Below are 17,339 nucleotides of genomic sequence, written 5' to 3'. Positions count from 1 at the left end.
CTTCTTAGTAATTTTCCTAAGCAAGTTCTACCACATATGACACAAGTCTCGGGTTGGTACAGTGAATACCTAACATTTAGAAGAATACATTTGTAGAGATTTATAACTTCTATTTTCCACTCCTTTAAAATATGTTAGTGTCTTAATAGTGGCCAGCCTGATTTAGAATTTTTTTCCCTTCAAGACCTTTTTACCAGTTGTTGATACTGACATAATTTTTAGGAAAAGCAAGGATCTAGCATGACATATGACTAGTATATCTCTGCCCAGCCATTCACCTCTATGATTTATGGCAATTTATGTTTTTCTAAATTTTAGGGAGCATTATTTGCATTTCATTCAAAAACCTTGACTTGAATACATTTCATTTTAAAAGTTACATAATGTAAACAGGATTAAGAGTTAAGGGATAAAGACCACTTGTGGGGGGAGAGGGAAAAAAATACTAAGCATGCATAAAGGCTAAAAACCCCAAAGTAACACTCCACTTCAGTGTTTTGATTTAGTTAAACAACTATTGCAGGGGTGGTGCAGCATTTTACTTTATGGAAAGAGCTTGGAAACAGAATGTGCCAATCTCAGTTTTTATTATATACTAAAAGGTACTGGCCTCACTGGGCATACTCTTAAGACTGTGGATGAAAAGGAAAAATGCTAACTTGGCAGGTAAGTTCTTACTTTTAGCCAATATGGTTTTAAGATTTAGATTTTGGCTAAACCATTTGTAAATAAATGGAGATTTTTACACAAAAGTAGAAATTTTGCCACCTGTTATTTAAAAGCTATTTGTTTCATGCTAGGACACTACATTATCTTGTCTTAAAGCCATGGCAGGAGGATATATTACTCTTTGTCCAAGAAAACTGTCCTTTTATTGGACCTAAACACGGTCCATTATGAGCCAGCTGCTAGAAACCGGTTTCTCAGGGTTTTTTTAAAAAGGAAATGAGTTATATATAAATAATACAACATATCCCTGTCTTGACTCATTAAATTTACCACACAAATGATATCAAGTAACTTTCCCATGGCCTAAGGGAGCTAAATTCTATTCTGAACTGTTCCAGCAATGCTCATTTTGAAGAAACATTTATATAATGTTTGAGACCAGCCTTAAATATTAAAGTTAGATAAATTATGCCAGACAACTAAGTTTAATTCCCAGAAACAGAATACTCATTGCTGCATTTTACCTATAAGGTTGTTTGAAATTTTATACAAATCTGCATTGGAGACATCTGAACAAAGCAATTAAAAGTTTCACACAAGCTTTGACTTAAGATTAGTGTTTAATGGTCTTGCCAAGTATGTTTCTACATGTAATCAACAACATCTTTGTGTTCCCAGGTACCTGAGCTACATCCTAGAAAACAGATTTACTTAGCAATCCCAATTACGCCACAAGCTAGGCGAGGTCCAGCGTTTCCTGTCTTTTCACTCTCTGCATTTCCCCCTTTGCCCAAGTCATCAGCTTTCTCATGGACCTTAAAAATAAAAAAAAAATTTAAAAAATTAAAAAGCATTTTAGAAAATTAAGCTATGTCTAAAATAACATGTCATTTTTTTTCTCCTTAATCCCTATGAGGTAAGACTCATGTATATAGGTTAAGGGGCATGTCAAATGGACATTTGAATTACTGAACACTTAAATTGATTACTGAACACTTAACACAAGGTAACCTTTGTAGGAAAACAAACCTGTAACAATTAATAGGATTTATGTTATAGGTTGTGGTGGTATATCCCTGAATAAAATTTTGTCCTAAACAGTTTGCTGTTATAGAAATTAACAAGCTAAAAAATCTAGAGCATATTGATCTTCGACTTCCATAATACCAAAGAAATCAACAATAATTTTCTAATAACTTTGCACTATATACCAAATACAAATTGAGGGAACAAGTCAAGATTGGGCTCAAATTCTAACAAAATGGTAAGACAGCATAGCTGAACAAGGTCCAGAAATATCCCCTAAACTATCTGAAAGAATAATATTTTTATTATTCACTCCTATTTCTTATATTTTATTAATAGATTTTTTAAACATTCTTAGATCTCCTATTAGTGAAACAGACTTAAAAACCAGTTATTTCCTTAGCGCCTCCCCCTATTTACAGCAATGTGACAATTTATGCAAATAACCTGTAAAAGGTCTGTGAGGGGAAGAGAGATCAAACAGTAAAATTTGATACCTGAGCTATTTAGATATTAAACCAACTATGGTACTAAGATATACCAGACCTCTAAAATTTTAAGATGACTTGGTATTTTTTCCAATTCAGATTCAAGTAAAGTCAGTTCCCTTTTTCTGCCCCTATTCCCACCCCAAATTCAAATATTCCCAAATGTTTAGTTTCTAAAATTTAACAATTTACCTGTGGCTGATATTGAATGGGGAAGAAATTAGCATTTAACCTCAACAGCACACTGACAAAAGTCAATGTTTTTGTTCCTTTTCACTGGGGGAACTGTAGGTCTGTCTCATTACTAAGAATCTATAAATGTTGGGTGACACTACTTGTGTAAGAAGAAACTCCCTCTAATAATGCAGGTCAGCACCTTAGTTTTAAGAGAGCCGCCTACAGCACTCAAAGTTTAAATGACATACCCAGGGCCCCAAGGCCTATATGTATTAGAAAGGGTACACATATGTGCACCTACAAACACTTAATATTAACACTTACCACCATAGTGCGGCCAATGATAGACATTGGTCCTGAAAGTTCAATTTGACTATCTTTGATAGACACAGTTGCCACACCATCTTTGTTGGCAGTCACATTGCCAAGGTCTCCAACATGCCTACAGATCACAAACAAGAAAGAATCTTGAATTCTAACCATGTGTTTCCAAGTTTAAAGTCAGACCCTATCAGTCAGGATAAAACTATTATAGTATTTGGTCAAAATAAGCACTGTTCGAACAAGGGTACCTACCAATTAGCGAGGTAATAGTCCAATATAGGAGTTAAAAGCTGGGGAAAAAAAACACTGAGGAAAAAATCCTCAACTAATTTCAAATTTTACATTAAACAGATATGGTAATATTAGGTGGAAGGTTTTTCTTTTGGGAGAGAGGGAGAAAAGGAGGAGGGGAAGTGGGAAGGTATGATTGTAGATTCTTCCCAATAATCAAGAGAAGGATCTACTGATCATAGTTTACTGATTCCTATATGAATAAGAAGTGAATATCTAAGATTCTCACTCTGATATATCAAATCGGTCCTTATATATACCTGAATCTTGTAATTATTTTCTTTAAAACGATCTAACTTTTCTTAGATTCCCAGGAAAAAGTGGAAATCAGAAATTTCATCCAAATCGAATGGTATTAAGTATTTTCATCAATTAGGCCTTGATGTTCACAGACACCCCCCACCCCCTTCATGCTTTAAAAATGGTGGTTGGTTTATTCTAATGTCTGACAATACTATATATTCATGTCATTTCCTCTATTTGTTTCATTTGACATTGTGTTCTGTATTAAATAAACATGATAAAAAACAAAGCCCTCTTAATTTGTGTTCCCATTTGTGAACATTTTAGTGCCCCCAGCACTACACTAAAAATGGGGGAGAAATAATGCATTCTTGCTACTATGCTAGGTAAAAGGCCAGTAGGAGGAAAGAACACTCACAGCACTCAAAGCCCAGCTGTTCCCTAAACATCATCAGTTTTTAATCACTTACCTCTCATCATCTTTTGGTCCACCATGTTTTTTGGAATGAGGATTAAAGTGAGCACCTGCACTGGTACAACCTGTTAGGAAATTAAAGGAATTAAGACTAATCAAGACTTCAAAAGAAATGATAACTTCACACAAATTTTTCATAAGCAAGAGTTACTGAAATAGAATTATCTAAAATCAAAACTTGGGTGCCAAAATGTAGAATTCCTTTTTAAGTTAAAGTCCACAGATCAAACTTTTATTAGGAAGAAAAATTCCTTTAAGTTCTTCAGCTTTCCTACTAAGACTCCCCCAAATATTTTTATTATAACATTTGGTAGTTAAATGATCCAAAAGGCCATTTTAAAGAAGTAAAATATTCTAATCTTGTTATCCATTCAAATAAAAGCACAGATATAACTCATTTTTTAAAAGTTTAAAAATAATTTGAACACATTACTAAACACTTTCAGATGGGTCTGATTTTTAATATTAACTTCAAATAATGAAACTATATTGTAAAGACCTATTATTCAAGATTGAAAATTGTCTAGCATTTCCATTTGGTTTAATTTTCCCCTGTTAAATATACCGTGGCTTGTACTATTCTTTCCTAATTCCAATTTATTGGTTATTTTTTCTCAAGACTAATATAACGAGTAGTAGTTTGGCATATAAAGTGGGAATTAGTAGATCTGTTTTGTCACTAACTTCAGGCAAGTCCTTTTTACCTCACTGAGCTTCAACTTTCTCACATGATGATAAGGAGGTTCTGACAGTATACATCAAAATGTCTTAAAAATTTTTTTTTTAAAAAAGAGCTACTTTAGACAAAAGTTAACTATCTCTCCCTAAGCAGAGAATCTGATAGCAGAAACTTGTCTGTCACTGAGGTAGGAGAGAAAACATCTCTTTTTTCAGGTGTATAGCAGCTGCTGTTCCCATTTGCCTAATTGAGAGTAGTCTAAGTCACCTATAAACGACAGCACTTAAACACTTTTCTGACTAAGGCTATTAACTTTGGATGTAGTATATAGCATGTAGACCACTGAGAGAGTTAAAAACTTCAGCAAAGTCAGAATGTCTTAAGGAAAGGTAATTTTTTTTCAGTATCTTGCAAACATACCTTCTTATTCAACATTCAAAGTACAATAAATGTAGCAGTTGAATGAATAGACATAAAATACTTGTATAATAATTTAACGCTGATCTGATTATATTGAGCTATTTTCCCAAAGATGAAATTCCACAATGAATTTAAAGGAGATATATTTAGTAGGAAAGAGGTATTAGTTCACTACACAGACCTTTGCAGTTTTAAGTTCTTACTCAATTACCCATCAATTCCAAACTAGAAACCCACCAATTCATTTTAAAGCAAAACTGAATAATTTATTTTAGACATTTCTATCTACTAAACATAAAAGAGCACTCTTGTGAGTAACTGAGGAAAGTGACACAAAATAGCTCTGATACCTCTCCCTACTTTATTGAATTCTGCTCGGAATAGTCAGATGTGGTACCTAAAGATGAAAAATATTGTTAAGACAACTAAACCCCCAGGACTGTCCTTACTTTATGCATATGAGGTTGGCTTTTTTGATGCTCCACTCACATCAAATAAAGACTCCTTAATATTTTTTAAAATTTAACTTCACCTATTTAAGTGTCTGTTACTAGATAAAATAGGAATGGCTCTGTTTGAATTTCCTTGACAAGTTTAGGTTAACATGTCTCCTCATAGTATCTTCCTGACACTACAGTGGCCCAACAATCTGCATATAAATAATAATAAAAAACCCTACCTTGAGTATTATCACCAAATTCATGGACATGAAATCCATGCTCTCCTTCAGTTAATCCGTTAATGGTTCCTGAGAGTTCCACAGGTTCTCCAACCTTATTCAAAGAAAGATTGATTAGTTTGAGATAACTAAATTAACAAGTCATCTGAAACATTCATTTGTTCCACAACATTGAACATCTATCAATTAACCAGAGATATTGATTTTCAATTTCTATGCTGCCTATGGGATACCTCTATGTGGCATGGTATACTATAAAGGACTAATAAATTTTGGTGTCAAGTATGAAATATCTCTAGGCCAACTAGACCACAGGAGGACCATTTTCACAGCCATTGTTTTTGTATAAGAGGAATGTAGGTAAACAAGTTTTAGAAGATTAAAACCTGCAGAATTTGTAAAAGAAAAATGCAAAACATTGAACCTGATGTCAAGAGACCTGAATTCACTTCAAAAAACAGGTCTGAGTTTTATTCTCAATAAAATAAAGGTGTTGATTTTTAAGATGAACAGAGGTGCCTGTCTTCCTTTTAATATCCCAGGAACACAGAAGATTTTGTATATGAAAAGTGAAAATTCAAACAAAATGTTAACTATAATTTTTTATTAAAACTCTAGTTTTATAAAAACTAAGTTTGTGAGGGGAAAGGTACATCATTTTAGAAGTCTCATCCCTTCTGCTAGCATTATTAAGCCTTTGTGGCTATGAAAGGGTAGAAATCTTTGGATAGCCTCCAACTTCTCACCAACAGTTTCTCTTCCTTTGAGATTCATTCCTAATGTTTCTACCTGGCAAGATCTTTTTTAGACCTCAACTTTGTCATCTAGGGTAAGAGTCTGCAAGGTAAACCAACACTCTTCTGAATTACCCTATTGCTTTTCAAGATTCCATGACTCTTAGGCACAACCTTGGTGTCATCCATCATTCATTCACCACAGAAAACAGTTAACCAAATCTTCATCTTTGTCTCCACAACATCTCATCTTTTCCTGCGCTCCCCCTCTCCCCTGGATTAGGACAATATCCTCATTAGTCTTCCCATCTCCAGTCTCCACTCCAATTCATCTTCCACACCGATTTGACCTCATCAGTCCCCCCATATTCAACAAACTATGGCGATTATCGAATGACTTAATCAAATATTAAATTCTATTCTTTGCCTCTTTTCTGAAGCTATTTAGAAATTGGCCAGACTACTTGATGGGTTCACAACCCTTGGATGAGCTGAACTTAGCATCTGTCTGCCAGAACCTGCAGACTCAGCACTTGTATCTGACCTACCAATACAGCCTATGGACTTCTGGGCCTTTTGCCACCCATCCTGCAGCCATCCTCCAATCAAAGTCAGCCCTTTGAGAGGAAGAAAAAGATTGCCTCACTTTTTCTATTTGTATCCCTGGTATTCAGGATATAGTAAGCAATTAATAAGAGAAGCAGCTAGGTGATGCAATGGATGGTGCTGGCAGCCTAGAGTCAAGAAAATTCATCTCCCCTGAGTTCAACTATGGCCTCAGGTACCTACTACTAGCTGTGTGACCCTGGGCTAGTCACTTAAATCCTGCTTGCCTCAGATTCTCATCTGCAAAATGAGCTGGAGAAGGAAATGGCAAGAAAACCCCAAATGGGATTACAAAGAGTTGGACACAATTGAAATGACTGAATGACAACAAAATAGTATTGAATGAATAACTTTTCATTCATATATAAGATTTATGACATATGTTATTACTACAGCAGTACATGTATACAACTAAAATATGTACAATGGAGAATACTTAAACTTTTACTGATGGGGCACAGTTCAGAAAGCCGGAGTAAAGCACTGTTCTAACATTAGCTATCCCTCCCTGGCGAAACTTTGGGCTATCTACAAAAGAACAGCATCTACCCAAGGAACTGATAAAAATATCAAACAACACAGGACATTGGGAAATTCCTTCCAAACTATTAGTTTACTATTCTGAGTTCTGCCATTTAACAAGTTCTGAGTCCATGGACCTTTTTTTCTTTCTTGTCAACAACAACAACAAAAATTCTCACTGCAAATGCTTTGCTAAAATGTAGGCAACCTGAGGCCAAGACAGACACCCCCAAGAGACTGAGCTAGGGAAGAGAGAGCACCAAGGAAGGTAATGAGGAGGCCTGAGGCACGGCATTGGGAAAGGAGGAAGTCCACAAAGGACTTGGCACAGCCAGTTCTCGCCTGTCCTGGCTCAACATCAGTTCACCTATTTATGCAGTTTGTGGACACTTAAGAGTGACACACATGGAGGTAGAGGTCTCAGGCCAGTCCGATCCATTTCCCTCTCTCTGCTTGTGACCTAACAGATAGGAAGCCAGAAGTTTCTAGCCTGGAAAATATTTAACATTTAACATTAACAACAACAAGAAAAACAGGGCAAGAGGAAGTGAGGAGTATTTAGAATAAAAACAACTTGTGGGATAAAGACATTGATTTGTGTCAGCATCCTTATAAAGTTCTTCTAGCAGAACTTTTTTTTAAAAAAAAAATCCTTACCCTTCCCTCTTAGAATCAATACTGTGTAATAATTCCAAGACAAAAGAGCAGTAAGGGCAATGGGGGTTAAGCGACTTGCCCAGGGTCACACAGCTAGTCCCAATAATTCTACAGGTGAAGCTACCTATCCTCCTATAAATCTGTTCTTATAATCTGCATATATCCCCCTTCAGGCTCCCAGCACTTCCACATAATATATTCCTCTAACCAGGGAAAATTAAATCTAAATACAATTTCTACTTGTTGGTTGTGCTACAAATTTTGAAGGATGAAGTAAGTAGTAAGTCAAAAATTATTAGTAGTTTTGTTTTGGGCAAACAGAAAACCACAGCAGATGTCTAGGTAATAACAATTATTATATTTAGGTGTGCCAAGGTTGTCATTTATTTCCCAAATTCCTCTATCACTTGCCAGAAGGCTGTCTTTCCTGTATCTTAGGCAGCATTGAAGAAATTTGAATCCCATTCTCAGACACTTCACTAGCTTTTCCAAACTTCCTCTTTTCTGAAGCCACTGTTCAATAAGGGAACAATTATGACAGCACCACTCATGCTCCCAGCCTTCAACATTCTTGCCCAAGTCTTCATAATCTTTAGTAACATTTCCTTGATTCATTTTGGTATTTGTGGTCACATTAATGACAAGAAGTGGTTAACAGTCATCAGGTTCGGAAGGTTCTATAATATCCTGGATATACTCCAGGCACACAAGGAACCTACAAGTAGATGCCTCCATACCTTTGAAGAGGGAGTCACCAGCCACTAATAGTCCTCTCTGAGTCTTCTTGGATGAGCTTACACATGAAATTCCTCAGAGGACAAACAGGTGCACCCCCCTCTATTTCATATTGGGAAATGTTCAATGGTCCTTTTTTTCCCCCTTCTAACATTTATCCACTTTCTAAACTCTTGGCACAGGTGAGGATGCTCAGGATTCCTCTTCTTCTGTTTTTACACTGTTTTTTAAATAAAGAAAACTTTATCCCCCTGGTACTAGAGAGTAGAGAGGCATTCTTCAAGCCAGATTAATCAAATTATAGTAAATGTTATTTTAATTTATGGACATGTCATGCTGTGACTGGTCAGAACAAAGCAAATTTTAGAATATGGTTCCTTTTATTTAACTACAAAATAAAGAGACTCTCTAGTGCTGAGGTTCCTTGATGAAAAAAAAAACATAAAAAAAAAAACAACAACAGAAGATTCATATGGAAGGGATCATCTACTTTGTCTAGATTTATCCCCTGTTTAAAAAAATAAAAAAAATTTTTAAAAACCATTACCTTCTGTCTTAGAATCAATACTGTCTTGGTTCCCAGCCAGAAGAGTAGTACGGGCTAGGCAAGGGGGTGGTCAAGTGACTTGCCCAGGGTCACACACCTAGGAAGTGTTTGAGGCCAAATTTGAACCCAGAATCTCACATCTTTGGGCCTGGCTCTCAATCCACAAAACTGCTCCCCCCCAACTTTTGTCAATGTAGGGTAAGGCAGAACACTGCCCTATGACCAAGCCCCAAGCTTTGCCAATCAACAAGGATTGGTTAAACACTTAGTATTCACCAATGCTGTGCTAAGGGTTGAGATACAAAGAGAGGCAAAACCAGTTAAGGAACTCCTATTTTAGTCAGGGAAACAACACGTATGTACAAACAAGATACAAATAAAGCAAACAGGTAATCTCAGAGGGAAAGTGCTAATAGTCTTACGGAAATTATAAGGTAAGAAGCACAGTCAAAAGGCATGAAGACTACTTATCAGGTAGTGATGCTTTAGAGGAGGACAAGAGAGATGTTTTTGTTTAGATTTTTTAAAAAAAAAAATCTCCCAACCACTTGTAAGCTCTAAATGTGGATAACTTTTAACTTCCTTGTCTAAGAACAGAATAACCATTCATATTTATGACCTGCTTTTGCTTTTCTCACAGAAACCCTGTAAAAGTAGACAGGAGCTTTTTGTTTTCTCATTTTGACGGGACTTGTGATTTTATTGGTGTGGGTAAGTCTGAGTGAGGACATTTCATTTACCCCATCGCAGATGGGCAAGGTTAAGGGGCTGGCTCAGGATTACAGGCTGGAACTCCATTCTTTATGCACTATGACATGCTTCTTCTCACTACAAATACTATACTTGAAAAAAATTCAATTCAAGTCAGTAAAAATCCCCTCAGCTAGGCCCTGGGGATAGAGAGACAAAATAAAACAGAAATCAATCATCGTAGGCTTGCAGATTTAGAGCAGGAAAGAACCTCAAAGTTATTTATTCTATTTACAGATGAAAAACTGAGGAATGGACTTGCCCAAGGTCACACATATAGTAAATGGCAGACTACTTAGTATTTGAATCCAGGTCCCAATTCCAAATCCAGCATTCCTTCCTCTATACCCCATAGCTTCCCCCATATAGGTATAGACAGGTTACTGAAGTTCATAGAAGTGGCATACAAGTAACAGTCAAACCCTCTGACTTCAGGTCTAATTCTCTTTCCAGCAGGAAATCAAAGTAGTTAAAAGCAAATCAAGGTTCCCCACCTTCCCTCCTCCTCTCAGCCCAGAAAGTTACTATTTAACAAGTAAACAAATGAAGGCTATTGAAGAAATCTTATGAAAAAATGTTAAGGTTTCACAGGCTGGGAGATTTTTCCATAAATGATTATGGCACTCAACAGCTGACTTCAATTTTCCAATTACATCTTTGTGGGTAGAGGGTCTCTCTTGACTTATAGGATGAGTCCTTGCTGAATTACACAGGCCACTAGGGTTAGGAAGATCTGGTTTCAAATTCTACCTCATATACTTTTTATCTGTGTGGTCTGGTCAAATCATTTAATGACCGTTCCTCAGCTTCTTCATCTGTAAAATGAGAGGACTGAACTTAATGGCCTCTATGGCCCCTTCAAACTCTAAATCAAATCCTGTATTTATGGTATTCTATGTGATCTATCATTGGAGCAAAAAAAGACAAGAAATTCTGAGGGCATCTGTGAGTACCAAACTCCCTCCACTAAAGCAAATAACTTAGAAGAGAAATTCTAAGGATTCCCCACAGAGGCTGGGTGACTTGTGCAGGGCCACACAGCTCTGAAGAGCTGAAAAGCCTTGATAGCCTTAATATGTAAATTATGGGGATGGTTCCAAATTGGTGTATATTATTTTCTTGGTTCTAACTTAATTTTGCATCAGTTCACCTCTTTCCATTTGCTTCTTAGCATTCATCATATTCATTTTTTCGTATAGTAACATTTCAACATTTTCATGTATCACAATTTGTTTAGCCCCACTCAATAAACTTTTGTTTCCAAGTTGTTGTTTTTTTGCCAAAACAAAAAAATGCTGCTATAAATACTTTGGTGTATGTAGGGACTTACTTTTTATTAGTTGCATATGTCAAACAGTGGAATATGATTCAAAGGGTATGAATATTTTAATCACTTATTTGCCCAATTGCAAACTGCTTTCCAAAATGGTTGTTCAAAGTCATAGTTTCACCAACAATATACAATGTGCCACAACTCCTACAACACTGACTATTCCCATCTTTCCTAATTTACTGAGTGTGAGGTAAAATCTCAGAATTGTTTTGATTTGTATTTCTCTTACTGGATTTGAAGGATCTACAGAATAAAATGTGAGCTGCTTAAAGATAGACACCCTTCTGTTTTTGTGTCTGCAGCTACAGCACCAAGCAACTACTAAAAGCTCAGTAAACACACTTGTTGAAATTAACCAAAGGGGAGACAGCTGGGCCATTCAGTGGACAGTTAGATGGGAGGTACTATTAAATTTGGCCTCCCACACTTCCTAGCTGTGTGACCCTGGGCAAGTCACTTAACCCCCACCTACTAGCCCGTACCACTCTTCTGCCTTAGAACTAATACACGTAGATTCTATGCCGGAGAGTAAAGGTTTAAAAAAATTAACTAAAGGGAGAGCATCAAACCTGGGTTTTTCCTATTCTCTCAGAGCCTTGAAGATGTGCATCTCCTCCTGTTAGTACTACTGTTACAAAAAAAAAAAAAAGAAGAACCCAACATGGATAAAACAGATTTCATTAAATACTTTGGCAAGCATGTAATTTCTTTGATTTCTGAGAAGAAAAACTGTTCCTTAGAATGATTTTAAACTCCACTGAAATTTCTAGTAAAGGCTTGAAAAGACCTGTTTATGAAGTTAGAAAAGTTTTTATAGAGTTTGATCCATTTGATAAGTCCTGCCAATCTCCAATCTCTCTCAACATGGATCTCCCTGCTCATACTGCCACCACTGTAAATCAGGGGTCTCATTAACTCTTTCCTGAACTTTTTTTTTTTTTTTTTTTACTATCTAGCCTCTTTGTCCTCATTCTTCATACCAATCTATATTGCCACCTAAAGGCACTGTTCTGACCACATTTTCTTTTTACTCTTTTTGAATTCAGTTCTTATTACATGATAAGGAATAAATATAAACATTTAATACTCTACAATCTAGTTCTAATCTACATTTTTATCCTTATTGAATTAATCCATTTCACATAGGTAATCCACCCCTTCTGTGAATTCATGCGGACTGCACACATTCATTCTCTCACTTCTGGCCTTCTCTTCCTCAAGGATCACCTCTAGTATAAACTCCTCCATGGAGCTTTCTTTGATTTCCTTCTCCAGTTAAAAAGGAACTCTTCACAAGAGCTACTCCCAAATAGATAAATGATCAAAAAACACAAAAAAGCAGTTTTCAAAAATATCTACAATTATATCAAAAATGCTCCAAATCACTGATCATTATGGAAATAAAAATTAAACCAAGTCTGAGGTTACATTTTACATTCAGACTAGAAAAGATGATAAAAAGTGGAAAAATAATAACTTTTGAAGAGATTGCTGTGAAATAGACCAGCAATAAGTCCACACACCTGAAGAAATCAAAGGAGGAGGAAAAAAGACCCATATGCACAGAAATAATTATACCAGCTCTTTTTGTAGTAGCAAACACTAAAAATTAAGGAGGTCCTCATGAACTGGGAAATAGCTAAACAAATTATGGTATAGGAATTTTATGGAATAGTATCATACCATAAGATATAGTGAAATGGTCAGTTTCAGAGAAACATAAGACCTGTTTGAATTGATGTGGGATAATATGAGCAGAACTAGGAGATCAATGTATACAACATTTTAATAAAAACCAAGAACTCTGATCAATACATTGACAAACCATGACTTCAGACAAATCATGTTATAACCACCTCCTGAGAGATGATGGACTCAAGATGCAGAATGAGACATGAATTTTTGGTTATATCCAATGCATTAAATTTGCTTTGTCTGGCTGCATATTTGTTAGTTTTCCTTTTCTTGGAAGTGAAAGGGAAAAAATATTTGCTAATTGAAAAAAAGTGTGACAACCCCCCACCCCCAATTAAATTATGATTAGCTTCTTGTGAGCATGGACTACATATCATTTCCATCTTTGAAATGCCAGGGTCAATATGAGATCAAGTGAAAATTTGAACAGAAGCAAGTAAAAAATGCTCTTTGGAACTTTTATAGTCCTTCAAAACATGGTTGCCCTTCTTATCTTTTAGGCTTCTTATTTCATATACTGCTTCAATTCAACAAACAAGAGTTCTTTGTCCCTTAAGATTAATTTAGGCCTTTTCAAGCCTCTATTCAAAAGATACATTATAAAAATGTAAGTGGTCATCCATAGCTCTTTACATGATTTTATTTCAGGAAGTAAAATGTAAACTTAGTCTCCTAATTGGAGAAGCAGAACTGGTAAATCATAACTAACACTAGATTGAAAATCAGAAGCCTAAAGTTCTAGAGAAACAGTTGTTTGGTATCAAGAACATCGGATTTAGACACAAAAGGCCTGGTTTAAAAGGCTTTGCTACTTACTACCTATGTAGAATCTCTTAGAGTATCATCTGTAAATAAATAAGTTCTTAAATCTGTAAAAAGGAGGAGTTAGACAAAGAGATCTCTAAGCTACCTTCCAACTGTAAAACCTATGATCTTAATATGGGTTTTGCTACTCTCAGGTACATACCTGGGAAAATCACAGCCTCTACAACCCTTAGTTTCCTCATCTATAAGAAGGGAACACATATGACTTTACAGATTTTTTGTTTCTTTTAAAAAATTATTTATTTGTTTTTAACATTCATTTTTGGTACATTTTGATTTCCAAATTCTCTCCACCCCTCCAATCCTTCCCCCTATCCACTGAGAAGGCATGCAATCTGATATCAATTATACATAGGAAATCATGCAAAACATATTTCTATATTAATCTTATTGGAGAAAAAAGCAAGAAAAATAAAAAGAAAAGTATGCTTCAATCTGTGCTTAAGTATTCATCAGTTCTCTCTGGAGGTGTATAGATTTTTCATCATAGGTCCTTTGGAATTGTCTTGGATCACATTACTGGGCAGAGCAGTCAAGTCTTTCAGGGTTGATCATTACAGTATTGTTAGTGCATACAACATTCTCTAGGTTATGCTCACTTCATTTTGAATCAGTTCATTTGAGTCTGTCCAGGTTTTTCTGAACCTAGCTCCCTCTCATTTCTTGTACCACAATAGTATACCATCACAATCATATACCACAACTTGTTCAGCCATTCCCTTATTGATGGGAGTCCCCTCAATATCCAATCCTTTACTAATCGAAACAAGATGCTATATTTTTCTCTTTTGATCTCTTTGAGATACAGATCTAGTACTGTACAGATTTCTTGTGAAGGAAAAACTGATTAGGAAATGCAGAACTGGAAGGAACTGAAGTGTACAAGAAACCCAAGTTAAAAAAAATCTCCAGGAAGCTCAAGCATTGTGAAGCAAAAGTACAAACTTTCTCATATGAGATCAGAAAGGAAGATAGAGAAGGGCAGAGAGAGAAGTAGAATGTAAAGACAAAAGCTAAGAAAAATTCAGTCTAATTAAAAGGGAAACCCCTTCCAGAAAGTTTGTAAATGTTCTAAAACCCACCCATTTCTTCCTAAACTTTTCCCATTTGGTTGATAGCACCACCATTCTTCCATGTACCCAGGCTTAAACCCTGGTGTCATCTTGGAAATTTCTCTCTCCTAAATCCCTCTAGTTACCAGTCTCTGTTACACCTATTTCTGCACCATTCCTGGCATTCCCACCGCCAGGTCCAAGACTACATTACCTATCTCCTGAGCTATTAAAATAGCTTCCAGTTTGGTGTTCCTGGTTTCCCTTCACAGTGCCTGAAAACTAATATTCCAAGAAGCCTCTTCTAACCATATCACTCTTCTTAATGGCCAGTACAATATAATACAAAATGTCTACGTTTTGGAATAAGATTGTGGAGGGCTTTGAAAGCCAATCTTTTATCATACCTCACTCAGCCAGATTGCATCTCAACTTTGCTTTTACTTGACCTTGATAGGTTATGCCATGAGCAGACAGATTCCCTCTTTCTTCTCTGCCCCATCCTCCAAAAACAACCTTGACTCCTGAGGCCCCTACTTCACACAACTTGATACTATTAGTCCTTCTCTAACTAGTATTAGCTATTCACGTAAATGTTTCAAACATAGACTCCATCCCACTCTGCCGGTAGACTGTAAAATTAAGGGCAGAGTGAGTCTCAACACTGGGCCAAATTCTTACTGGCAATAATTCTTGAAGATTCATTTGAGTTCAATAGAATGCCCTTGACTAAACTCCCTAGCCCATATATCTCAGCTCTTCATCCAATATTTTATAACCCTTATCTATGCCCAGGTGGAACTGGGTGCACTCAGCTCCCAGGTTGGTCCAGGACCAGCAGAGTCCTCGAGGAGGAAGAGGGTGTGGAGGTTCAGCCCTCCAGGGAACAAACGAGTTCCCAAACGTTCTCCCACGAAGATTAGAAGGGAACTTAAGATTGCATAACCGAAGAAGGGTGAGAACTAGTTTTTATCCTCAAAAAGACAGGGAGAGTCACTACTCTATCTTCTCCCCAACAGAATGACCTCTAGTGGCTCGCTTTCACCATTAAGTTCAAATATAAAATACTCTTTGGCCCCTGAAGTCCTACATAATTTGGTCTTTTCCACGCTTTACCTGCCCTTTAACCCCGGTAAGCCTTAATCAAGAGACCTCTTGCCTCCTTTGCTCCCCATATCCTGACTCCAGGCATTTCCCTGGCTCTGCCCCTACTCTTCCAACCCCCCCACTCCCATGCCTGGAACTCTCTCCCGCCTTTCTGGTTTTCGTTAAGCCAAGTTCTCCTCCATTCTAGTGCAGTCCCTTGGAGCGTCTCCCCAATTTTACCCCGCTGGTATCTTATTTGTGCAAAGCTGTTTGCAAGCGCTCCGAGAGAGCAGCAATTTTCCCGGGGTCCTTCTTGGCATTCCCAGTACTCAGCACTTCGTCTGTAGCGCAGTAGACGCTTAATAAATGCTGATTAAGCGACTGACTGCTCCCCAACCCCAGGGCAAAGAGAACCCTAAGTCCAAATTCTGGCGTGCACCCCAATCCTGCCTGCCCCGCCCCCCGTGACTCAGCATTTAGGCTCAGCAACAGCAACTCGCCCGCGGTTCCCTCCAGGCACACCCGCCCGGGTCATGCACTCCACGCCCGGCCCCGCCTTCCGCCGCGAGGGGTGCGCTAAAGTGAAGCTGCTAGCCCCCCAAAACCAAAGATCTGAAAGAAAACTGAAGGAACCGAGTCCCACGCGGCAAGGGACGGAGGTGCGGGTGGGGGAGGGGAGAAGGGATGGAAGGGTAGCTGGGGGGGAGAGGAAGCAGGAGGCGCAGGTGTGGACCCAGAAAGCTAGAGGGGAAGTTGAGCCACGGCCCCAACAAGGACAACGAGACCTATCCCACCCGTCCAGCCCCTCGCTACGTCCTTGCCTGCTTCTGCTCGAAGAAGATAATGCCTTGCACTGGGCCGTCGCCCTTCATGACGCACACAGCCTTCAGCACCATAGCTCACAGGCAGGCGAGCGTAAGGCCCTTCCACGTACGGAATGGATGCAGGTAGAGAAGAAAAAGACGGTCCGGAAGGAGCAGAACGACCTAAAGAGATAAAGGGGTAAAAAAAAACCCTAATCCGCAGGCTGCGTAGCAGTCCACTTATGGGCACGCACAGCCGTCACTCCGCGCCTCAAGTTGCTGCCAGACCAATCAAAAAGCTTTCTGTCCTTATTCTTCCCGTCCTCCCCAAAGGCGGCCACCAATCAGGAAGGTATCTTGCGCCTCCGCCGTAATGCTTCGAAATCTGAACCCTTTGCCTACCTTAGCTTGTAGTTACGGTAGAAAGAGCTAGAAACCTTCAGTATCTTCTCACGAGGTCTTCCACGTGAGAAGTCTGCCCTTCGTTCCCTTCTCCTCCCCTGCTCCCCCACCCCCTTGTGCA

The 17,339-nt window shown here is 37.8% G+C and overlaps 1 protein-coding gene across 1 annotated transcript; it reads right to left on the bottom strand.

The window, feature by feature from the left end:
• Positions 1 to 1,270: 1,270 nt before the first annotated feature.
• On the bottom strand, positions 1,271 to 17,062 carry SOD1 (superoxide dismutase 1). Its single transcript, XM_044670242.1, has 5 exons — positions 16,835 to 17,062; positions 5,472 to 5,565; positions 3,689 to 3,758; positions 2,685 to 2,802; positions 1,271 to 1,484 (listed from the first exon to the last, which is right to left on the bottom strand). Exons 1-5 carry the CDS (start codon positions 16,907 to 16,909, stop codon positions 1,377 to 1,379), a joined length of 465 nt encoding a protein of 154 aa, XP_044526177.1. The 5' UTR covers positions 16,910 to 17,062; the 3' UTR covers positions 1,271 to 1,376.
• Between the last annotated feature and the right edge of the window lie 277 nt (positions 17,063 to 17,339).

The sequence above is a fragment of the Gracilinanus agilis genome, chromosome 3 (assembly GCF_016433145.1).
Source record: "Gracilinanus agilis isolate LMUSP501 chromosome 3, AgileGrace, whole genome shotgun sequence".
In the NCBI taxonomy this organism is placed as follows: Eukaryota; Metazoa; Chordata; class Mammalia; order Didelphimorphia; family Didelphidae; genus Gracilinanus; species Gracilinanus agilis.
Note: the sequence above shows the minus strand (reverse complement) of the source record. Positions and strands in the feature narration are given on the sequence as shown.